A 25,217-nucleotide genomic window follows, 5' to 3' on the forward strand; every position below is an offset into this window, starting at 1 on the left:
TGCAACTCCCCGCGTCTCCGTCTCTCTGCTCTCATTCCTTTGTGCTTGTTCTTTTTTTAACCTTTCCCTCTCTCTTTCTCTCTCTTTCCCTCTCTCTCTCTCTCTCCTCCCTCTCTCGCTCTCAGTCAGTCAGTCAGTCAGTGTGTGTGTGTGTGTGTGGAAACAGACGCCCATGTGAGCAGAGTCTCGGTGGTCTGGAGCAACAGCGCAGGAGAATCTCAACGCCACCATTCCAGCGTTCGGCTCCGGCATGTGAGAAGATGTCGGTGGGAGGCTGTGCGTGTCCCGGTGAGTGTGTGTGTGTGTGTGTGTGTGTGTGTGTGTGTGTGTGTGTGTGTGTGTGTGTGTCTGTAAGGCACACGGAGAGGTTCAGATGTGCACGTAAACATGGCTGCCCGCGGTCTGACGTCTGACTCGTCTAGCGTTTGAAGAGCAGATGATGGGAAAATGGAGGGGTTGTGATGCCCTGGCCAGCTGGTTTGCGTCGGTGCCGTTAGCGGCGGGGTTCTGTCGCTCGCCCGCGGCCGCCAGCAGATCTCGTGTGTTTAAACGGCGGATCAGATGTGGCTCTATATGAGGAACGAATGGAGATGGAGTTTGTGAAGTGTCTTGATTATAGGGTAAAGGTCAGAGTGTGTTTAAACCCCTGCCGTGTGTGTGACGCTCACACACACACACTGAACATCAAACACAGATGTGCTCCCAGAAGAGAGTTAGCCTGATGTAATTAGTGTGTGGTTAACTGTGACTCTAAAGGTGCGTTCACACTGACGATAACTTTAACGATGAAGATCCACATCACGACTATAAAAACATTGACAGCCAATCAGAATCCTGCTTTAATGACCTGCGAAGATGCAAACTCTGAATCAACATGTTTTTCTAAATGTCATAATCATTTGTTAACAATCATAACTTAAATGAGCCGCCTTAAATGAATATGTTTTATGTAGCTGTGTTTTGTAAATGTTCATCTCTGAATCGCGTATCTCAGACCGTCTCTGATAACTGAACATCTCCTGTAATGTGGACTCGTGTGTTCTCTGTTGAGACGGTGTGTGTTGTGGAAAGCGCTACACACACACACACACACACACGCGAACTGAGTTTAAAGAGACAGACGGCATCAACTGCAGCGCTTATAGTATTATATATCATATAATATTGTTATTGTGAACGGGCCTTAACGTATAAATCCACAGGTGTGTGTGTGTGTGTGTGTGAGAGACTCGGCTCCGTCTGCAGTTTCGCTGTTTCTGAGTGATGATCATACACACACACCATGTGCTGCGTTTGGACGGAGGCCCTCAGGGGCCAAGCGGTCCTCGGGTCGCTGGTGTTCTGTGTGTCTGAGGCGAGTCTCTGGTTCTGATGGTTCCTTTGGATCATAGAGAACATCCTGCTGAGGAATGATGAAGAGTCCCTCACTCAGATCATCCGCATTTACAGCTGTCACTCAATCATGCCTCTGATCAACTGCTGCAGTTTTAGATAAAAACATCTGTAGAATATAATACACACACACTCTCTCACACACACACACACACACACACACACACACACACACACACTCACTCACTCACACACACACTCACAAACTCACTCACAGACGCACACACACTCACAAACTCACTCACAGACGCACACACACTCACAAACTCTCACACACACTCACTCACACACACACACTCACGCACACACACACTCGCTCACTCATAGACACTCACTCACAGACAGACACGCACACACACTCTCATTCACAGACGCACACACACACACACACACTCACTCACAGACACACACACTCACAAACTCTCTCACACAGTCACTCACACACACACACACACACTCACAAACTCTCTCACACTCACAAACTTTCTCACACACACACTCACACTCACAGACAGACAGACACACACACACACTCACTCACAGACACACACACTCACTCACAGACACACTCACAGACAGACAGACACACACACACACTCACTCACAGACACACACACTCACTCACAGATGCACACACACACACTCACAAACTCTCTCACACACACACACACACACACACACACACTCACAAACTCTCTCTCACACACACACACATTCACTCACACAAACTCTCTCACACACACAGACACACACTCACAAACTCTCTCTCTCTCTCACACACACACACACACACACAGACTCACTCACTCACACACACACACTCACTCACTCATCTTGCATAAATGTAAAGTGCACCACCGTACAGAAGTGAGCTGAGTTTGTTTTGACTCGTCTCCTAAAGAGACGAACACCCGTCTGGAGCTGTGGAGCGTTCAACACATGATCAGCTCGAATCATAATCTCCAGAATAAACCCAGACCTGTTCAGCATCTGTCCGTCAAACGAGAGTCGTGTGTGTGTGTGTGTGTGTGTGTGTGTGTTTATGGATTTATTGATTTGTGTGAGGATTCAGATTGCTTTGTGGCTTCGTATCTTCATGGGCTGTTGAGTTTGTGTTCTGTAATTCAGTTGTTCAGATCTGTGTGTGTGTGTGTGTGTGTGTGTGTGTGGGGATCGTGTCGGACATGAAAGACATCCCGAAGTGTGTTTTACACCGATCATATTCAGCTCTATAACCTCGCCGTCCGTGTTCTCAAGCAGCGAAACGTGTTTACATTCCCCTGTGTCACACACACTCTCCCTCCTGTGTGGTCTCTATCCGTGTCTGTGTGTGTGTGTGTGTGTGTGTGTGAGAGTGAGTGATTGAGATAGAGTGTGTGTGTGTGAGTGAGTGAGTGTGTGAGTACATGAGTGTGTGTGTGGGAGAGAGAGTGTGTGAGAGAGAGAGAATGTGTGTCAGAGAGTGTGTCAGTCCCTCCTGTGTGGTCTCGATACATCACTGAGTGTGTGTGTGTATGAGTGTTTAAGATAGTGTGTGAGTTTGTAAATGTGTCAGATATTGTGTTAGTCCCTCCTGTGTGGTCTTGATACATGGCTGTGTGTGTGTGTGTGTGAGAGAGAGAGTGATAGTGTGTGTGTGTGTGTGTGTAAATGTGTGTGAGATAGTCTGTGAGTTGTGTGTGTGTGTGTTTTTTATGACTGACCGTATGTTATGTTTCGCGCTCAAATACCTGCAACAAAAAACAATCCCTAAGCTGTGCGCCGCCTGAAGTGTGTTTTACAGTGAGTTAGGCACAGCTCAGGTGTCGTTCGGCTCGGCGCGGAGCTAAACCCCTCAGCTGTTCTGAATCACTGTAAAACTGCTTTTACAAACGCTTACTCCATAAAAATAATCATTTCAATATTTATTTTATTCATAAAATAAACACCAGCAACAAAAACTATAACGTTATAACACACGTATCCCTCCGCCAAGCAATGTAGTTCCAGAGAGGTTGCCAAGCAACACATGCAGCAACAAATACAAAAACACTAATGTAGTGCACTCACAGGTGTGTGTGTGTGTGTGTGTGATTTAAACGGCTTCAAATGTGGCTCAACCAATCAGAATCAAGGACCGGAACTATCCGTTTTATAAAAATGATTATTCAACAAACGCATAACGCTCCAGTCACACTCCAGTTATGATCTTCTCCTCAAATCAATTTATTTTTAACATGACCTTTCTGATGTGTATCGTATCAGATGTTGGTGATGCTTTAAATCTGATCCTCATTATCAGAACATCATCACCATGAAATCAGAATTATATATATATATATATATATATATATATATATATATAATTAATCAAAAATATTAACTCTCTTTTCTGATGACGTATGCATCACAATAGTAAAAAAAAAAATATATATATATATATATATGTGTGTGTGTGTGCAAAATGTACTAATAAATTACTTTAAAAATGTAATATTCTAATAGTTAATATATAATAGATATTAATACTGTGGTACTATAGTACAATTTCTAAATTATTCAGTAATTCTGCCATGGCTAAATCAAAAAATCAATGTAAAGTTTCATTGCATGAAATATGACAAATCACATCTGAATTATTTCCATATATGAAAGTGATTGAAAATGTCCGATTCATTGTGATTTTGGCCAAAGAATCCGCAATGTGAGCCTCTGGATCACACACACACACACACAAACACACTAACATCTCCCCGCTCTCAGTCGGTGTGTGTGTGCGCGTGCAGAGAGTCACATGCTCTTCTGATTAGAGGAAAATCACTTAAAGCAGAGCGAAGATGGCAACAGCCAAAACCTGCAGTTGCACAAGCAGAGACGGACAAAGAGGAGGAGGAGTGTGTGTGTGTGTGTGTGTTGAAGCAGGTCGTGTCTCTGAGTGTGTGTTTCAGGCACACTGATCTGTCATTGGTCAGGCTGTCTCCTGCACACAGACACAGATCTGGAACAAAATGGCCTCCTGTGCAGAGAAGACAGCATCAGCATCATCAGGGTCATGTGACGTTCCCATCAGCCACCAGACACACTGAGTGACATCATGCCCTCTTCACTTGATCTGGGATGAGGAGAATAGATTCAGGTCAAGTCATCTTTATTTATACAGATCTTTTCAGAGGCGCTTTACACAGATAACAGGAGAATAACGCAGCAGAGTGTGTGTGTGTGTGTGTGTGTGTGTGTGTGTCCAGAAGAGAGTCTCAGTCCTGCTTAAAAAAGCTTAGAAAAAAGTTATTCATTTAGTTATATATATATATATATATATATATATATATATATGCAGCCGCTCTGGAGGAGCCTGTGATGTCATCGCTCAGCTCGGTTCTCATATAATACTGTCAATGCAGGAGATCAATAATATTGCTGAATATTAAATGAACTGTCCACAACTAAACAAGACGAAAGCCAGAACCGAAACTTCATCAGTGACAGAACGGAGAAACTGAGTTCTCCTCTGGCCAATGAACAAGCAGTGTATGATTATGACAAAATAATAGATCATAGCAGAGCTTTATCCGGTGTTATTTGGCTCATAAACACAATGGACTCAAACACTCGTTTGCAGTGGATATGAGACCGTTTAAAGTTCCAATAATTCAATTAAAAAAAACAATAATTTCAAGCCTCTGGTGCTCTTCATGTGTCGGTCACTTTTTGTCAATCAAAATAGTGTATTATATTTTAGTTATGTTTTTAATTTAATATTTTGTATTTTGAAGGGATTTTATGGTACTCAGTTATATTTACGCTGTATTTATAATCCATTTATTCATGTTTTGAGCGTAGACCTGAACAACTTAAACTGGTAGATCTTAATCAGACTGAGGTTTGATCTCTTCCCAAAGACGACACTCGGCAGATGATTGCTGAACGGAAAAAAGTTTTTTTAAAAAGTGAACTTGAAAAAAGTTGCAGAATTTTACATTTACTGTTAGGAAAAATTATTTTCTATTTTTATACGAGATATATATTTTCAAAATCACGTTTTAATCTAAAACTGCAAGAAAATCAAAGCCATAAATCTAAACAAGTTTGTGTTCCAAATTTTAATATCAAATATCTCTATAAATATCAAATAATTTGTTGATATCTCAAAAAATTCGATTTCGTTGAGAGTGTGTCCGGCTGCAGTTCCAGACGCTTCCACTAGAGGAACTTTGTCTCATTTCCGACCGCGAGCAGCAGTGGGACTATTTTATTCAGTCCATTTAACGTCTTCATATCATGTCCGTGATGTTTTCCGTGTTCACACAGCAAGTGGCAAAACCTTTACCAAGTAAAATAAAAAAAACGCACATTTTTTTGTTCAAAAACAGATTAATTACAGAGAAACGGCATGCAACACTGATTTAAATGTGACATTTAGAAGAATAAATAGTACATTCTTGTAACATACCCCAATAATCATTGTTTTGAACTTGTGAACATCATTGTTTACAGTGTGTGACATAATTTTCATGTTGTTCCTGCTGTGAAGGCAAGTGTGTGTTAGTGTGTGTTATCAAGCCTGTGACACATGTACACCTCTCGACTTCCTGATGACTAGAGAACACACACGGGTTAGATAGTCCTCAACCTTCCCCCATCACTTTAACTACACCCTTCAGCCACACGCCTGGCCTCAGAGATACGGGAGAGAGAGAGAGAGAGAGAGAGAGAGAGAGAGAGCATCAGAACCAGTGGGTGAGGATAGAGCTACTGTATTACTGGCTCTTTTAGCTCTTGATGTTCTGCAGGGTTTCCCCAATCGAACACATATAAACATATATAAATACAGTCAAACTATGACTTTACATCTTGCAATTCTGTTTATAAATAAAAAATTAAAAAGTTAATTGCTACTTTTTATCTCGCAATTCTTACTTAGTTTCTCACAATTGTGTTCATGAATTTAAAATTAAAGTTAATTGCACCTTTTTCTTCTTTTTTTCTCTCATAATTCTCCTAATCTCGCAATTCTGTTTAAAAAAAGTTAATTGTAACTTTTTATACCACAATTCTGACTCTTTTTCTCTGGGAATTCTATTTTTATTTTTTTTTTCACCACAGAATAAAAAGAATAAAATAAAGTTAATTGCTACTTTTTATCTCGCAATTCTTACTTAGTTTCTCACAATTTTGTTCATGAATTTAAAATTAAAAAGTTAATTGCAACTTTTTCCTCATAATTATCATAATCTCACAATTCTGTTTAAAAAAAAAAGTTAATTGTAACTTTTTATATCACAATTCTGACTCTTTTTCTCTGGGAATTCTGTTTTTAGTTTTTTTTTTTTTCACCACAGAATAAAAAGAATAAAATAAAGTTAATTGCAACTTTTTATTTTGCAATTCTGACTTCTCAAAATATTGTTAGAAAAACAGGTGTAATTACGTTTATTGATTGATTTATTATTATTTTTTATTTTTTTTATACTTCCATTCTGACATGAAATCGCAGAGCTTTCAGAGCGATGTTTATAATCGGACACACACACACACTCCTCAGTGTGTGTGTTCTGCATCTCCCAGCATGCTCTGGTCCCCGAATGGTTCTCAGGAACCCCAGCACATGTTCAGCACAGCTTGAGCTGTAGATAACACCTCCTGTCACTCTCACGGGGCCTGAGTCTGACCCACACACACACACACACACACACACACACACAGAACATTAACCCTTGTGTACCGTTTCAAATCCACAATCCCTTCCTGGGGCAAGTGTGTGTCCATTGTGACTGCGAGAAAGGTTTGAGCTGGTGACACACACTACCAGTCCAACGTTTTGGATCATTAAGATTTGCTCACCAAGGCTGCATTTATTTATTAAATATACAAACAAAAAAACTAACAGTGTAATATTCCTCCAGTGTAAATCATCTGTTCTCTGTGTGAATATACAGTAAAGTGTCATTTATTCCTGAATTTATCATCATTACTCCAGTCTTCAGTGTCACATGACCCTTCACAAATCACTCTAATATGAGGATCTGATGATCAACACACATTTATGATTATTATCAGTGTTGAAAACTGATCATATTTTTGATTACAGGATTCTTTGATGAATAGATCTTTGATCTTATCTGGAATAGAAGCTTTTATAACATTAAATACTACCGTTCAAAAGTTTGTGGGTAGTAAGAATTTTATTTTATTAAAAAAAAACATATTAATCAAGGATGCATTATTGATCAAAAGTGACATATGTACTGTATATTCACATAGAGAACAGATGATTTACACTGGAGGAATATTACACTCTATTTCTGATCTAATAAACACAGTCTTCAGCAGAAGAGACTTTTAAAAACATTAAAAATCACTGATCCCAAACTTTTGCATGCTAGTGTATTTTTATGTGCCTCTCTCTCTTTCTCTCACACACACTCACTCTCTGCAGAAGTGGTCAGTCCTCATCCCCCACTCGGAGATAGTGGTGGTGTGTGTGTGTGTGTGTTGTGACAGCAGGACTGGAGCTGGGTCGGTTGTCCGTCTGTGATGTCATCATTGATTGGCAGCTCTGCGTTCAGCGGTTTAGCATCGACCTCGTCACTATGGATTATTTTATTCCCAGCTGTATAATTGTCATTTATTGGCCGCTTGTCAGTCGAAGAGCATCAGACTATGAAGTGGACTAATGCAATTGAGATGCTTGCGTGTGTAATTGAATCATTGATTTGTTTTGACAAGCCCAATTATGCTAATCTCCTCAGAATATGCACGTTCTGTTGTTAATAACTCTTATATTGTGACTTGCTGCCTGAGTGTGGAAGGCTGCGCTGGAGTGTGTGTGTGCACGTGTGTGTGTGTGTGTGTGTGTGTGTGTGGGCATGATGGACTTCTTCACTGGTGATTCGTGACGACAGAGAGAGATGGGGAGGAGATGAGGGTTTATGGAAATGTTTGTCATGCAAATAAAGTGGATTACATCGAACTGAGTCTGAGATTCAGAGAGGATCATAATGCATATTAGCGCTCGTCTGCAGCATAAGCGTAATTATTAATATACATCCATCTGCATATTACAATGACAAAGAAACTAATTTAATAATACAAAAAAATCATAAATGATTTAGTAATATATGTATAATAAATAAAATAATATACATATTAATTTATATATATATATATATATGTGTGTGTGTGTGTGTATTTATAATATATATAAAAAAATTAGAGAGAGAGGGTGAGTGTGTGTGTATGTGTGTGAGAGAGAGAGAGTGTGATAGTGAGTGAGTGAGTGAGTGAGTGAGTGAGTGAGAGAGAGAGAGAGAGAGAGAGAGAGAGAGAGACAGAGAGAGAGAGAGCGAGCGAGCGAGCGAGCATCACTCGGGCCTGCGCGCGTCTATTGTTCGCTCAGCGCGTGAACACAAAGACTCTTGAGGCGCGGGTTCATCGAGCACGAGCGCCGCGGGACCTTCAGCTCGAGGCCTCGCGCAAGTTAAACCGGACGATTCTACCTCAATAACCGACGTTTCTCATGGTTTTACACTTATTTTCCTGATTTCCCGTGTCCCGGGATCCACACACAGCCCGTTCGCAGTCGGTCGATCCTCCTTTACGTCAGTGTTTCAGGTAAAGCTGGGGGGGTTTATTTACACCGCTTCAGTGGGACATTTAACGTTAACTGTTATTTTAACAGACTGAGGGGGTTTATTTAAATTTCCTTGTCGACTTTCATTTTGACATGTTATACGGTGTTATTGCATCTTGTTTTGTCGATTTATTTCAACGGTTCTTTGGTTCATGTCGGTGTTTTATTGAGCTGTTAGCATTAGCATGCTAGCCTCGGGCCTCATCACTAGGCTTTTATTTATGAACAGTCAATCTCATTTAAATCTGTAATGTCAGGTTTCCCTTATTAAAGTCTGTCAGGTTATGATCTCTCACTAAACGTGTTGTAGTACTGAATGTGTGTGTGTAATAAGGTAGTGTAAACACACTGATCTGTGGGTCTCATGACCAGACAATCTGCTGTTTATTCACAATGAGAACCCTCACATTCTGTTTACTTCACGAGCGAACTCTTTAAACTGCATTTTACTTGTTGAGAGGCTTATATACATGTTTAAAACGTCTTAAACTCGAGTTGTCTTTTATATAACATTATTTATCTCCTCAATTCGTGATTAAACTCTTTATTTCAGGTTTTCTATACGTACACAATGTTTAATCTGTCTGTCCATAAAGCCATCTGTAAATAATCACAATGTGATGTTTGGAGAGAGATGTGCTTTACTCCTGTATACTGTATTAATGTTGTAATGATAGTGGTGAGATATTCCTGTATCAGCAGCTGTCGACTCTGTAAAGTAGCTCTCAAGTGTTTTCCTGTTAATTCGCAGTAATTTCCATTTACTGGAAGCCATCAGCATCGTCTCGAGGGTCTCTGTGGTGTTGTGGTGAAAACACTCATTAGCAGATCATATGATCATCGTTTCCCACTTTTCACATGCGATGGAAGGACCATTAGCCTGTCATGTCAGGCATGAAGTTCACTGTATGTAGTCTGTATGTTGAGATCCGTCCTGTAAGCACTCATCTTATCATGTGGCACGGGAATTAGATTATGACTGCATTGTAGCTTAAAGTAATGTGGCGACAGAGAGAGATGAAGAAAGCAAGAAAGCAATTTATTTTCAAGAAAGCAATTTACTGCATGGGAAGTTTGTTGTTTGATTTGATTTAGAAAGTCATTAAGCAGCAGTTGAATTATATCTCTTAATGGGACGCTCTTAATATCTAGTGCTCGTCTTATTTGCTTGCTTAATGGCTGAACAGGAAACATGCTGATTTCTTTTATCCTGCTTTAATGTGAATATAACTGGTGTTTTATTCGTCTCTGACCTGTGAACTGGAAAGGTGTTGTTGCCCTTTTGAGAAGGGATTTGTGTTGGACTGGACTAAACTGTGTCCAGTGAATATTTAATGTCTGGAAGACTGTGTTATGAATGTTTAATGAAGGATGCGCTCTGATTTCGGGAGTGTGAGATTGAAGTTTGCACTGTCAGTGTTTTGCTCTGAATCTTTTAGTTGTCTCTCTCTAGGGAACACACACACGTATGAGCAAAGAAGTCTTTTAGATGGATGCTTTTCTCCAGGTCAGTTTTGTTTTGTGTGTGTGTGTGTGTGTGTGTGTGTGTGTGTGTGTTTATCAGGTGTCTGATGAAAAGAAGCAGGATTCGATTAAATCATTAGCGGTGTAACGATTCGATACTGAACTCACGATACGATATTCAAGACATATGATAAAAGGGTAACAAAAATGCACTGTTGATTAAAATGCTAAATTCGCTATTTTATTGTGTGTGTGTGTGTGTATTGGACTTGGTACTGGAAACCCAAAGCACAGGACAATAGAGACACCAGAATAACAATATTCATGATTCTAAAGCTGAAAACAGAATTATTATACTCCAATATATGCTCATTTCACTGATTAGATTTGTTTAAAATGATGTAAGCCACTTTTTACTGGTAACATCAGACATTTAACGTTATCAGCACCCACAAATATTCCCTCATTGCATTATTATAGACAATATTCAACATTATATAGAGTAGTTTAATGTAGTACTGACACTAAAACTTGGATTTTGGGTGAACTATCCACAATACATATATTTTTACACCATAGAAATCATGCTTTCTTCCAGATTGCAGATGCATGAGGAGGAACTGTCAGGCGTCTGATGTTAGACGTGTAATCGGTGGTTTCCACTGATCTCGAGAGCAGACGCTGATTAGCTCTATACTTCAGGTGTTCGCCGCTTCTTTTACTCAGATTGGCCTCATGTTTCTCTTCATCGTCTGCTCATATTTCAATGCCGTTTGTAAGTCACTTTGGTTAAAGCAACTACTAAATAGCCTAAGTAATGTTCAAGTTTGATTTAACGTCCAGAAATAGCCAATGTTGTGTGGTTATTATTATTTATGATAGTTGTTTAATGAAAATAAAAGCAGGAAAAGCTGCCTTTTTTAGTCTAATGCTTGTTTTAGTGATTTTCACAACACACCTTTCATAGCAGCTTTACAGATCGTCTTATTGTCATGTTTATAATGCGTTAACAAAGCAAGTTTTAGGGCTGGGTGAGATACAACGATGGTATAAATGATTTATTTAGTGTGTGTGTGTGTGTGTCCAGAATCCAGTAGTTGTTTGTCATGTTTTTGAAATGAGCAAATGTTCTTTTCCCTCTTCACTCTAAAAAATGCAGGGTTGTTTTAACCCAATTTTGGGTAAAATATGGACAAACCCAGCCATTGGGTTACATTTTTAAATTACATTTTTAACCCAATGGATGGGTTTGTCCATATTTTACCCAAAATTGGGTTAAAACAACCCTGCATTTTTTAGAGTGTTCATTCTTGTATTGTTTGTATAAATCAATTAGAGAGAGCGTCTTCCTGTTGGTACGACCCTCCATTTTACGATGCGCCCGTGACGTTGACGGCCCTCTGATTTATTTGCGAGACACGTCGAGCCGTCATTTTGAGGCGGAGCTGTTTCCGCGACAACAGGGGTCGTGACCTCATTGTGGCTGAATGCATCGTGTCATAGATGTGTTTAATTGGCGGGATGGAGAGGGTTAGGGGTGTGGCTGACCTCTGACCCCTGCGCTGGGTTTATGGAGGGTCTTTACTGCTCGAGTGTGAGAGACCGTCACTGTACTAACACACACACACACACACACACGTTTGGTTTTCTATCTTCATGGGGACTCTCCTTATAATAGACAAAATGGTTTTTATACTGTACAAACTGTGTATTTTAGCTCCTTACACTAACCCTTTCCCTAAACCTGCCCCATCACTCACACTAACCCACACACTCACCCTACCCATCACACAAACACACACACACACACATGCAAACAAACCCTACCCATCACATACACACTAACCCTACCCATCTCTCACACAAACACACACACACACACACTCTTTTCCCAAAAGTCAAGTCAACATCTTTGGGTTTTAGCGTCACTGGATCACTGACCAATCGGTAATACCGATTAAAAGTTTGAAATAATTATGTTTTTGAAACAAGTCTCTTCTGCTCAAATTAAACTGAATCAAAAATACAGTAAAACAGTGTAATATTCCTCCAGTGTAAATCAGCTGTTCTCTGTGAATATACAGTAAAGTGTCATTTATTCCTGAATGTTCAGCATCATTAATGCAGTCTTCAGTGTCACATGATTCTTCAGAAATCACTCTAATATGATGATGTCATTAAACTCTCCTGATGTTTGACTAATGTGTCGAATCATTTCTCTGTCTCCGCTCAGGCTGTTCCTCCAAGTCGTTCAAGCTGTACTCTCCAAAGGAGCCCCCCAACGGAAGTGCTTTCCCCCCCTTCCACCCCGGCACCATGCTGGACCGAGACGTGGGGTGAGCTGAGCTGTAATATCCACACACAGGCCAGTGATTGGGCCACTTGTTGTGTCAAAAAAGGGTCCAAAGTAAAGGCAGTGTCTCCGGTATCATTCATTGCTACAAGCTCAGAGTAAATGGTAAAGGGATGTAAATAAGGAATAATGTACATCCAGAATAAACCCCCTTCAGGTGTGTGTGTGTGTGTGTGTGTGTAAGGGATAATGTACACCCAGCCGGTTGTTATCTCAGAGTAAACCCGACCCAGTGATCAGGATCAGGTCTTCATCAGCCTGAAGGGGGTTTATTCTGAGATAACAACCGGCTGGATGTACATTATGCATTAAACACACACATACACACCTGAAGGGGGTTTGTTCAGGCTGTAAACTTGCTTGCATCAGGTCATGGGTTTGAGTCCCAGGGAAAGCAAGAATGTAAATGTGTACCTTGAAATGCAATGTAAGACGCTCTGGATAAAAGCGCCTGCAAATGTATAGATATAAATGTAATGTAAATGGATACTTGCCACAAGTAACTAACTAACTAAATGAGGTACACAAGGTACACATTTTTTACATTCTTATCAGTTCTTGCTTTCCCTGGGAATCGAACCCATGACCTTGGCATTGCAAGTGCTAACGCTCTTCAGTTTGAGCTCCAGAAAGAACAGGTGTGAGGTTCAGTGTGTGTTTGGATGTTGCACTGCAAGTTCCTGTGGGCATCAGCGCTGGTGTCGGTCAGATACGGGGGCCGTGGAGATACAGATACAGATGGAGTGCTCGTCCCTCTGTGGTGGACACGATCTGTCCGTCAGCGTCCAGGATTAGACCGCGTTCAGGGAAGAGGGTGTGGTTTCCGTAGTTGGTGTCAAATCGTCTGTGGCGTACTGATAAAGTGCAGAAACGAGTGTTTTCCTGTCCTTTCCTGTTTATTTTTATTAACATTTTTGCGAGTATCAACATTTAACATTCATTCCTTTAACATTAATCCTAATGACATTTGAAATTAATGAGTAGAACAGTCTGCTTTGTATGCGGGACAGACAGTATTGACATTTAAAAATAATAAATTAATAAAAAATAAATAAATTTGCATTACTTTTATTTTGACTGAAGCAGGGGGATAGAAAGATTTAAACAGGGTATCTGTTCACAAGGTGATGACTTTATAATCTTATTTAATATCTGGGATGTTTTAAATTTACTTCAGTAATCAGCAAGACTTTTTATGTCAGAGCAGAAAACGATCAAATTTTGGCTTTGAAGCTGTAAATGTAGATTTGTGGATATGACCCACATGATTTTGACTGCGTTATCTAAAAGAACAAGAACCAGTGTTTAGAAATCAAAAATAAGACCATTTTTTCTGTTATATCATAAAGGATGTAAAAATCGAAAAATGAATTTTCCGTCCGAATTGACATCTATAAAACAAACGAAGCTCAGATTAATTTTTCCTCCTGTCTGTAATGCTGCACTTGTTCGCTTCAGAGTCTGATTGTGTGTTAGTCTGTTTTATGGCAATGAATGCAGCATGTTATGAGGTTTGCCATTATTGTTTATGGTGGTCTTGTTTTCTGTCTTGTTCCTGCAGCCCGACGCCCATGTACCCCCCCACATACCTGGAGCCGGGCATCGGGTGAGCCTTTAACCTGGAAATAATAGTCTGTTATTAAACCTCTAATTTAACCTTTAAACCAAAAAATATTTAAAAAGTTTATTTTTTATTTGACTCATCAGACTCATATAGTGAGTATATGGAAGGAAAAACACCTTAACCCTAATTATACTGGAGACTTTTAAAGAGTCTAAACTCAGTCACACACAGAAGCACTGGAGGAGAGCGTGTGCGATAGGTTTATCAGGTCATTTAAAGTGTGTGTATCAAATATAATACAGTAGAATTACAAGATTAATACACCTGGAATAAAACATACAGATGCTGTTTTATGATATCTGTTGTTATTAAAGCACTAAGATGGTTGTGTTAAAGCATATAAAGTGCATGAATTGTCAGTGCATGTCTGTGAGTGTTAACACACACACTCCCTGTCACAGGAGACACACACCTTATGGAAATCAGACAGACTACAGGATATTTGAACTCAACAAACGGCTCCAGAACTGGACGGAGGTGAGTTTGATGTTTCATGCTAAACTATCAGCAATGTTTTAAACATTTAAGATGCTTTTCATATGCGTGACATGAACCCTCTAACTCTCTCTCTCTCAGGAGTGTGATAATCTGTGGTGGGACGCTTTCACTACCGAGTTCTTTGAGGATGACGCTATGCTCACCATCACGTTTTGTCTGGAGGACGGCCCTAAACGATACAGTGAGTGTCTCATGTCAGACAATAAGATATTACCATCGCCATACCCGTGAGATGCCGTAACTCGCCGCTTTACTACCGTAGTGCGATGCATCGTTGAGGAAATTAGTCCTTAATGACTAATTGTTGCTAATTAGTCATTCAACGACGTTGGTTAATGATGTCACGCGTGTGCTGGAGTAATAACTGTGGTTAATGAATCTGTTTGAGATTAGCATTAGCGCTGGATGTTTTGCTATAAATCATAGACATGCATCTGAGGAATATTTCTCATTTTTCTCAGTTATTTTCCTGTATTTCCAATTTCGATCATCGGCTCGTTCTTACACACTAGAGCTCGTTCACACACACGTGCACTCTTCAGAAACAACACTCTAAATCTCTCGACAAACTGAAAGACATTGCACTGAATGTCCGCTTGCTGATTTTTGAGTCCACATGTGACGCAAACGCAGCTCTAGATCTGTCGCTCACACACACACACACACACACCTCTGCAATGCTGTTTGCGAATGCTTGTTAGAACTATGGTTTCGGGAAACACCGACTGGTTAAACTGCTGATAACGACGAAGCTTGTGACCGTAGTTGGCTAACGATGCTTTCGGGAAACACCGGTTAGTGTTTGCATCTGTATTTACGGCTGATCACCTGCGATCGGATTGCTTCAGACAAACGTCGCCTGCTGTAAATGGGCTTTTAGTTATTCATGGAAAATTCTGAATAAGTGCACATTAATATTGCGCTGCTCATCATTACATTCAGTTACAGATTTTCCTGACTCTTGTTCTGATCATCTCTCTTCAGCGATCGGTCGGACGCTGATTCCTCGTTACTTCAGGAGTGTGTTTGAGGGCGGCGCCAACGAGCTCTACTACGTCCTGAAACACCCGAAAGAGTCTTTCCACAACAACTTCGTGTCTCTGGACTGTGATCAGTGTACTATGGTCACACAGAACGGCAAACCCATGTTCACACAGGTGTGTGTGTTTAATATTGTTTAAAGTTTTTAAAGTTTTTGGTATGTATATGTGTGTGTTCAAGTTATTTAAAGGAGTAGTTCACTTTTGAAAAAACTTTTGCTGATAATTTACTCGCCCCCGTGTCATCCAAGATGTCCATGTCTTTCTTTCTTCAGTCGAAAAGAAATCGAGGTTTTTTGATGAAAACATTCCAGGATTTTTCTCCATATAATGGACTTCAATGGGGTCCAAACGGTTCAAGGTCGAAAAGACAGTTTCAGTGCAGCTTCAAATGTCTTTAAACGACACCAGACGATGAATAAGGGTCTTATCATGCGAAACGATCGCTTATTTCAAAACTTATTCCAAAAATTTAACTTTTCTAAGGACAAATGCTAGCCTTGCTCTATTCTGTGAGGCGCGTTTGTAACGTCACGTAATACGTAATTACGTTCAAAAGGTCACGGGTGACGTAGCCGGAAGTACAGAGTCAGTGTTTACAAGTTGAACGCATAGGTTGAACGTGCAAACTAACTCAAACGCCGTTTACAAAAAAAGGAATTAAAAGGTAAAACAACGATGTCGGACGCTTTTGACTCTGTACTTCCGGCTACGTCGCCCGTGACCTTTTGAACGTAATTACGTATTACGTGACGTTACAAACATGGGGGTGAGTAAATTATCAGCAAAAGTTTTTTCAAAAGTGAACTAATCCTTTAAAAAGCACATATTAATAGTGCTGTACATGGGACAACGCGTAATAATCGTAAAATCACATTAAATTATCATCACAACACAGACAAAATCAATGAGGCATCAATAAAAACTAGGGGTGTAACGGTACATGTATTCGTATTGAACCGTTTCGGTTCGAGGCTTCCGGTTCGGTACGCATACAAACCGAACGGTTGCTTGGATAATTTTTCCTGCCGGCAAAATTCGTGCTGACGCGGCCAACACAATGTTGCGCAACATCAAATGGCAAGCGTAATGAAAGCAGAACGAAACTGCGCTAGCAGCTACTCGTTAGGTGCTTCACGGATCGTTTATCAGTTCGGACCAGCAACATCTGTGCAGCGCGAGCCGATCTCGATCAAGCAACACTGTTAACACACACCGCGCTAAGAGATCCGGTAAAGAAAACATTTGAATTCGCCACTGAGGTAATAGCATCGCTGCGAGATCTAGCCAGTGAGAAGCATTCACATTTCTCCGTTATTTACCGTAGATCTCTATTAGATCAAACAGCGCTGTCATGGAAACCAGGAGAAACATTGTGCCGTGAATGAACTAGTAATACTTTCGTCCACAGACCAGCAACATTCACCATGGATTTAATATAGTAACACTAACTGGAACCAGTTTGGCTGAAATGGTGAAATGCTTTCAAGTACTTCACACATCTTTTTCCAGCACTTCAAAATTCAAATATTATATAAATAAATATATATTTAAATGTTATTTTTAATGCACTCTCAGAAAAAAGGTACAAAAGCTGTCACTGGGGCTGTACCTTTTCAAAAGGTACACTTTTGTACCCAAAGGCTGCATATTGGTACCTTAGTGGTACATATTAGCACCTAAAATGGGCATATTACCACCTGAAAAGGACATATTAGCTCATGACATTGACATATTAGCACCTAAAATGTACATATTAACACTTAAAATGTACATATTAGTACCTCAAATGTACATATTACCACCTAAAATGGACATTTTAGCTCATGAAATTGACATATTACCTCCTGAAATGGACATATTAGCACCTAAAATGTACATATTAACACTTAAATGTACATACTGTATTGACACTTAAAATGTACATATTAACACCCAAAATGTACTTATTAGCTCATGAAATGGACAAAAGTTTACCTTTTGAAAAGGTACAGCCCCAGTGACAACTTTTGTACCTTTTTTTTCTGAGTGTGTGATGACCAAAACATTATTTGTTCATCCTTCAAAGATGACCCCCATTTATAAACCTGAAAGTTTCAAGATCTAGGAAAACTCACACTTATTTAAAAATATTTTTTCTTTAAACAAATAGGAAATTTCTCTGGCATTTCTTTCTTTTTGCTGTATCGAAAACGTACCGAACCGTGACTTTAAAACCGAGGTACGTACCGAACCGTGATTTTTGTGTACCGTTACACCCCTAATAAAAACCCATACACCACTGACGCAACACTCATCTGAGATCAAACGCCAGAATAAACAAATATGATTTAAATGCCGTTTAACCTCTCTAAGAGTGGAGCACTGTTGGATGTAATCGGGTAAACCATTCCTCAGTGTGTGTGTGTGTGTGTGTGTGTAACTCTGCTGGTCTTCTCAGGTGTGTGTGGAGGGCCGTCTCTACCTGGAGTTCATGTTCGATGACATGATGAGAATAAAGACGTGGCATTTCAGCATCCGGCAGCACAGAGAGCTCATTCCCCGCAGCATCTTGGCCATGCATGTCAGTTCCTCCTCCTGAGTCTCAAAGTAGAATTACATGTTTGTTTTTATATCTGTTTCATACCTGATGATCGTGTGCTTTTGCGTCCGTCTCAGGCACAAGACCCGCAGATGTTGGATCAGCTGTCCAAAAACATCACCAGATGCGGCCTGTCAAACTCCACCCTCAACTACCTCAGAGTACGAGCACAACATGGGCCTCCTATACTTTCACCTGGATGTGTTTGAGAACAGCATTTACAGTAGTCAACATTTGAACTGGATCAAAAAAGGTCATCGGACAAGAACGGGTTTCAAAATTCGTGGATGACTTTCATGAAAGGTTTTGATCCACTTTAAATGTTGACTACTGTAGTTTCACAACACTCACTAGTGTGTTTCTCACTCACAGATCCTTAAAGTCTTAAATCATTTTTTAAAATTATTATTTAAGGCCATAAAAAGTCATATTTCTTATACTTTAACTTGGATGTACCGGTTCATGTTTAAAATATCCTTTAATTAAATAGTTAAAGTTAGAAATAATTTTATATTTTTATTTATTTAATGAGTTTAATTTGAATGTTAGAATTTGACATAAAAGGTGATGCATAACATCTAATACGTTTGGAAGACATGTTTTTATAGAGCCTTGGTAAAAATGCCCCTGGAAATCAATCAATGGCTCAATTAATAAGAAAAAGTTCATTTCGGTCACTGCAGTGAACTGACCTCCGCACAGATTACAGAATATAGGCCACACTGCAGTGCAAAAATACTGTTTTAAATGTGTCCTCTTGGGAGAACATCTTCAGAAAGCTCAATTTTCACTGATGAAGTATGTATCCGCTTTCATTCAGCAGAAGAGTAACTTCTCTTGGTGTGTGTGTGTGTGTGTGTTGCAGTTGTGTGTAATCCTGGAGCCCATGCAGGAGCTGATGTCCAGGCACAAGACGTACAGTCTGAGTCCCCGGGACTGTCTGAAGACGTGTCTGTTCCAGAAGTGGCAGCGGATGGTGGCTCCACCAGGTGAGGAACCGCTCAGAACCGTAACGTGTGTGTGTGTGTGTCCCGTCCCGCTTTACAGAATCACAATTGTTGACGATTGTTCGCTGTTGACAGAATTCACAAATCACACAGTGTATGATGGGTAAAGGCTCCATCCAGTCGGAGGACATCTAAACACGTTCGATATTTTGAGCTGATGTTTGGACACATGTAGTGTATGATGCGTCGCTAATAAATACTGTACATAATACAGTCATAATACGCTGACCAGACGATGGAAATCAAGGGTGCGAAGTCACAAAGATCGGGAATATTTTTTGATGACTTACAAGATCGGGTAAAGATCGGGAAAAACATCCAGATCACGGATCTAGAGGTCTGCACAGTGCACCCGAGACCCGTACGGGTTCGGGTCTATATTTTAAATGATAAGCCGGGTCCGGTAATTACGTTTTACCTTTTTGTAAATTGCGTGTAATACCCGTGTGATCGGAGTGCAATCTCAAGCGCGTGTCATGTTTCTATGGCAACCAGAGCAGAGCTTCCACCAAACCGCGCTTTGCATTTTCTCCAATGTTTATAATAATATAAATGAACCGTCTTGTTTAATCTTAAAGTTTTGGTGGTCAGATTCAGACTCAATGAAGAGCAGAGAGCGCAGATATGATCAAGCTGAACAAGCAATCGTTATTATAGTTCAAAAGGGCAAACAGTTAAAGTTATTATGCGAGTTAACTCGAGTCAGAATGTACATGTGCAAGGTTGCATTTGTCATCCATCACCGTGACATCAAGTGGACTTTTAAAGCTGAAATAATGAGTGGATTAACCTTGGAATAACGAGAGAAATAACATGGATAGAACTTTCTTGTCGGTGGATTAATGCATCAGTCAGTCAGGTAACGTAACAAGGAAGTGAGACGACGGCTACTAAAATTAGGTAAGACAAAACGTTTTATTTTTCGCAACTCGTGTGAAATAATATGTGACAATCGGGTCCATTCGGATTTGTGTCTTTCTGCCGGGTTCGGGTCCAGTTTTCAAATAATAGACGGGTCCAGGTCGGGTCCAAGCAGTAAATTTCTGACATTTCTCGGGTCTGCACGGGTCTGGGTCCAACTTTTGAAATGAACGACGGGTCCGGGTCGGTTCGGTGTAGCACATTACGGGTCTCTTCCGGTTCGGGCATGAATTTTTGGAGATGAAGAAACGCAGAATCTGCTGTTAGTTTAGTTCCAGTATTCACTTCACTCCCAGCTTGAAAAATACGGAAATCCTTATAAATACGGAAAAAGAATGCGCCATGTGTTTCTGTATGATCCTCAGTCCTGTAGTGTGTGATGTCTGCTGTTTGTGTAGTGTATTCCAGCCTTAACGTGTGTGTGTGTGTGTGTGTGTCGTCTCGCAGCGGAACCTGCCAGACAGGCGCCCAGTAAGAGACGGAAGCGCAAGATGTCGGGCGGCAGCACCATGAGCGCAGGCGGAGGAACCAACAACAACAGCAACAGCAAGAAGAAGAGCCCAGCGAACAGCTTCCCCCTGTCCAGTCAGGTGCCGGTGAGTGGCCAATCACGTCACAGGAGGCATCACGCTGAGCTGCACATTCAGAACACATATGACGTTTATTAATGTGATTTATATATACACTGTTCAAAAGTTTGGGATCGGTAGGATTTTTAACGTTTTTAAATAGAGCCAGACTTTGAGGATTTTGAAGGCCGATACCGATACAAGTATTTGTTGGTTTTAAAATCCGATATTCCGATATATCGGCCGATATTATTTTTTTATTTCAGAAACGAGCAACAGAATATTATCAGATTTCCCCTAATATTAGTTTTTTATGAGTTTTATCTAAAATAATATGATAATGCATAACTGGTTCTCTCTGCCTGACTCTGGCTGGATCAGCAGTGCCAACAGGGACGGTGTAGAGTGCCCTCTGGTGGACAAACTATACAACTCAAGCGTGATTCGCCCGTTTTTATTTTATTTTTGAAATATTCATTTATCGGCCATTATAACTGCCGATACCGATATTTTAGAGAGTGCCTAATATCGGCCTAGCTCTATTTTTAAAAGACGTCTCTTCAGCTCATCACAGCAAAAATACAGTAAAACAGTGTAATATTCCTCCAGTGTAAATCATCTGTTCTCTGTGTGAATATACAGTAAAGTGTCATTTATTTATAGTTCATTCATTTATAGTGTCACATGACCCTTTACAAATCACTCTAATATGAGGATCTGATGATCAACACACAGTTATGATTATTATCAGTGTTGGAAACCATGATGTATAATTGCTTTTCAGGATTCTTTATATAGATATAGATATAAAAACATGAATAATATAATGCGGTCATCTGTGAGTCCCCCGAGCGCTAACTCCTCCGGTTCTCTGATCCTCTGCTCAGGATGTGATGGTCGTTGGCGAGCCGACGCTGATGGGCGGCGAGTTCGGAGACGAGGACGAGCGTTTGATCACGCGGCTCGAGAACACGCAGTTTGACGCCGCTAACGGCATCGACGACGAGGACAGCTTTAACAACTCGCCCGCGCTGGGCGCTAACAGCCCCTGGAACAACAAGCCCCCGTCCAGCCAGGAGGGCAAGAACGACAACCCCACCTCACAGGCGTCTCAGTGAGACCCGCGGGGGCGGGGCCGACCCGGCGTCCAATGGGAAGAAAGAGGCGTGGTCGAAGATCGACTCATTCATCTACCTGCAGAACGACTCTTCCTGTCAGCAGAGGAAATGAACCTGAAGGATCAGAGATGACATCAGACGCACAGGGCTCGTGGTTTTGTTGGTGTTTTACGGGAGGACACTCCTGATAGATCACATGATTAAGTTAAGACGGAACGTAAACCGCCAACAAGACCAACCAACATCCAGCTCCTGTTTCACCCCAGAATCACTGCATTTCTGCATGTTGGACATATGCATATTTTTAATATTAACCATGATTAGAATTTTGCATTATAACACTGGACTGCAGTGACCGAAACTGTCCGATTCATTTTAAATCAACACTTTACTTAAAGCATTCATATATAGTGCAGTATGAAAGGGTTTTTAATGCATTAATTATGCAACTTATATATAATGTCACATCTTCAGAAAGTATAATGCATTAAAACAACCAGGATTCTGAAAATATTACAATGCATTAGAACACATTTTATTTAAAGGTATATATAGATAGATATATGAAAGTATTTTTAATGCATTAATTATACTTTGTATTGCAACTTATGGTTGCTTAAAACAACCAGGATTCTGAAAATATTATAAATAATATTAAATATAACGCATCATAATGCTTTAAGCAAAGTGTTATCAAAACTAGTGTTCGATTTAAATGAATCTTTTTCTGTTGCTTTGCATTAGTTTTTGCAGGAGATAATGTTTAATTGCAAACAAAAGTTCTCTTTCAGCAACATTCATTTCTTTTGTGTGTTTGTGTTGATTTGGGAGTGAAATGTGAGCTGGCCGTGTTCTGCTCTCTGATTGGTGGAGGGACGGCGTTCGCATGAAGAAGAGCGTTTCAACTCAGACACGTTTTGGAGAATTGTATCCGTGTTTTATACCAGCCTCGATTTCCCTAGAATGTTTTTATTTGCCTTTTCTTTTTCTTTCTGCCGATGTTGAAAGCTGCAAACCAAGGAGTAACAGAGCCGTCAAGGTCCTTAAAGATCGACCTCAGCCCTCAGATTCTATTGGTTTGTGTTATTTTTGAAGAGAGTGGTTTAGCGTGGGCTTTCGGTTGAGTTTTGTGTACTTGTGCTTGTATATTTAAGGTAGTAGCAGAGTTCTGTATAACTGTATTGAGATGTATTCCTCCTTAGAGTTCCATAAAGCCATTCTGATCTAATGTGTAAAAGAGAAACACATGAACCTCGTCTTTCCCCTTCTTTGATTTGTGTGAAATCAAGGGCACAATCTGTGTTTGTTTCAGATCCGGACGCTTTAAACACATGTTTTCTGTGTTTCCTTCACACACACACGAACTGTTCCACTGGACTCCGTTAACTAGTTGCTGGTTGGTTTGTTTTCCTCGCACACCCAATAATGCTGAAGCCTTTGAACTCGATTTTTGTACTATTTTTTGATTCGTTTCTCTCTCTCTGACCAGCTGAATCAGTTTAAGTGAACTAAAGGTCTGCACTTGCAATTGAAATAAACCTTGAACCTTGTAGATGCCCCTGTTTGATATAATAACCTCGTTTTCTTAATTTCTGCCCTTGATTAAATTAATGTATGGAACCAATAAAATATGAATTTTCACTTTAAGGATCTGTTTCCGTGTGATTCAGTTGTAAAAATGCAGATGTGTCTCGTTGAAATGTTTACAGGGTCAAAACTTTAAACAGTTTATGCACAACTGCTCTACTTCCTGAACTTAAGCCAGCTCCTTTGTTTCCTGTCTGCCATTATTGGCCAAGCTTGATTAATTCAGGTGTGTCTGGTTATTGTTGCCGTGACTACTGAGGTCAGGCACACCTGAACTAATCAATTTGTCCAATAATGGCAGACAGGAAACAAAGGAGCTGGCTTAAGTTCAGGAAGTAGTGCATGGTAGCATGCTAACAACAGACTAATTCATGCTAGCAGCAGGTTAGCAACCTGACAAAAGGCAAAACATTTTAAATTTATGCCAGCAAAGTCTTTATTTTTCTTTCCATCACTAAATGAAAAGCTTATGCAATGTTCAAACTTCCATATGGCTAAGCTAACTCAGTTCGACCCAACGAAGTTTACTCTAGTTGTCAGGCCTGATTCCGGCTCTATTTGTCATCAGTGTCACAGATTTGTGTTTGTGTTTGTAGAGCAGCACACATATAATTAGACACAGAAGCTCCAGGCAAAGTTTGAGCATCTGCTGTGAAACTGGATCAAATGCAGAAGTGAGCTGGTGTTTACACGAGCCTTTTTACCCATGATGCAGCTCGGTTCGGTTCAAAGCCCACAGGCTGTTTTGTTCTTGAAATGAACAAATGCTCTCATGTATGCGCTCCCAGTATTGTTTACTGATCAAATCTGACTTTCCAAAATCACCATGGCATGAGTTTACTTTATTAGTGTGGTTTATACAATATTTGACTGTTGCTTTTGTGTGTTGGATTGCATGTGGTTTTGAATTGGATTACAGAACCTGAATGCCCTTTTATATTTCATATTCGCAGTTTGGCATTAAGTTTCTTCATAATAACCTGATTCATATGTGAAAGGGTGAATTTAATCTTTCACTTCAGTCCAGTGACATTTAATATCGCCTCGGCTGGATTGAAACCGGTCAGAACAATGACATTTGAATGTCAAATCTACAGGTCTGTATCAGAGTGAAGGAATCTCGTATAATACAGTGAATCTTTATAATTTGAAGCAGAGATGAAAGCTGATTCTACTAGAGCTTAGACGCAAAACAGATTTTTAATTTTTGGGTTTACGCTAATTATGCTTTAAAGCACTTGGATTACGATTAATTTGGATTTCATTATGAGTGAATGATTATTATCAACTGCTTTTTTTTTTTTTTTTTTTTTTTTAAATAAAACAACCATTAGAATGAGCAGCAACCAGGGACTGTTTCGCGTGATCGCTGTTACTTTTCTCAGCGTTCCTTTGAATGAACTTATCACATTAATTTCCGTTGACTCAATATCTTTTTCAATTATTATTAATTG

General features: G+C 40.1%; 1 protein-coding gene across 2 annotated transcripts; it reads left to right on the forward strand.

Moving 5' to 3' along the window:
• On the forward strand, positions 1-23,823 carry ldb1b (LIM-domain binding 1b). Of its 2 annotated transcripts, none has more exons than XM_089125233.1 (11): positions 1-288; positions 12,699-12,801; positions 14,380-14,424; positions 14,844-14,919; positions 15,019-15,121; positions 15,925-16,097; positions 18,421-18,543; positions 18,639-18,722; positions 19,427-19,550; positions 20,937-21,085; positions 21,946-23,823. In XM_089125233.1, exons 1-11 carry the CDS (start codon positions 261-263, stop codon positions 22,174-22,176), a joined length of 1,239 nt encoding a protein of 412 aa, XP_088981359.1. In that variant the 5' UTR covers positions 1-260; the 3' UTR covers positions 22,177-23,823. The 2 variants fall into 2 exon arrangements, with proteins under 2 accessions (XP_088981359.1, XP_088981360.1); XM_089125234.1 differs by lacking the exon at positions 1-288 and adding an exon at positions 8,691-8,982.
• Positions 23,824-25,217: the final 1,394 nt, after the last annotated feature.

This window comes from Pimephales promelas, chromosome 21 (assembly GCF_988280905.1).
Source record: "Pimephales promelas chromosome 21, fPimPro1.hap1.1, whole genome shotgun sequence".
NCBI lineage: Eukaryota > Metazoa > Chordata > Actinopteri > Cypriniformes > Leuciscidae > Pimephales > Pimephales promelas.

Excerpts from the sequence above, each read along its gene's own strand:
- ldb1b (XM_089125233.1), top strand. The coding sequence starts at position 261 with ATGTCGGTGGGAGGCTGTGCGTGTCCCG. Across the intron at positions 14,920-15,018 it reads GGCTCCAGAACTGGACGGAG|GAGTGTGATAATCTGTGGTG; the intron begins GTGAGTTTGATG and ends TCTCTCTCTCAG. Across the intron at positions 18,544-18,638 it reads GCAGCATCTTGGCCATGCAT|GCACAAGACCCGCAGATGTT; the intron begins GTCAGTTCCTCC and ends CGTCCGTCTCAG.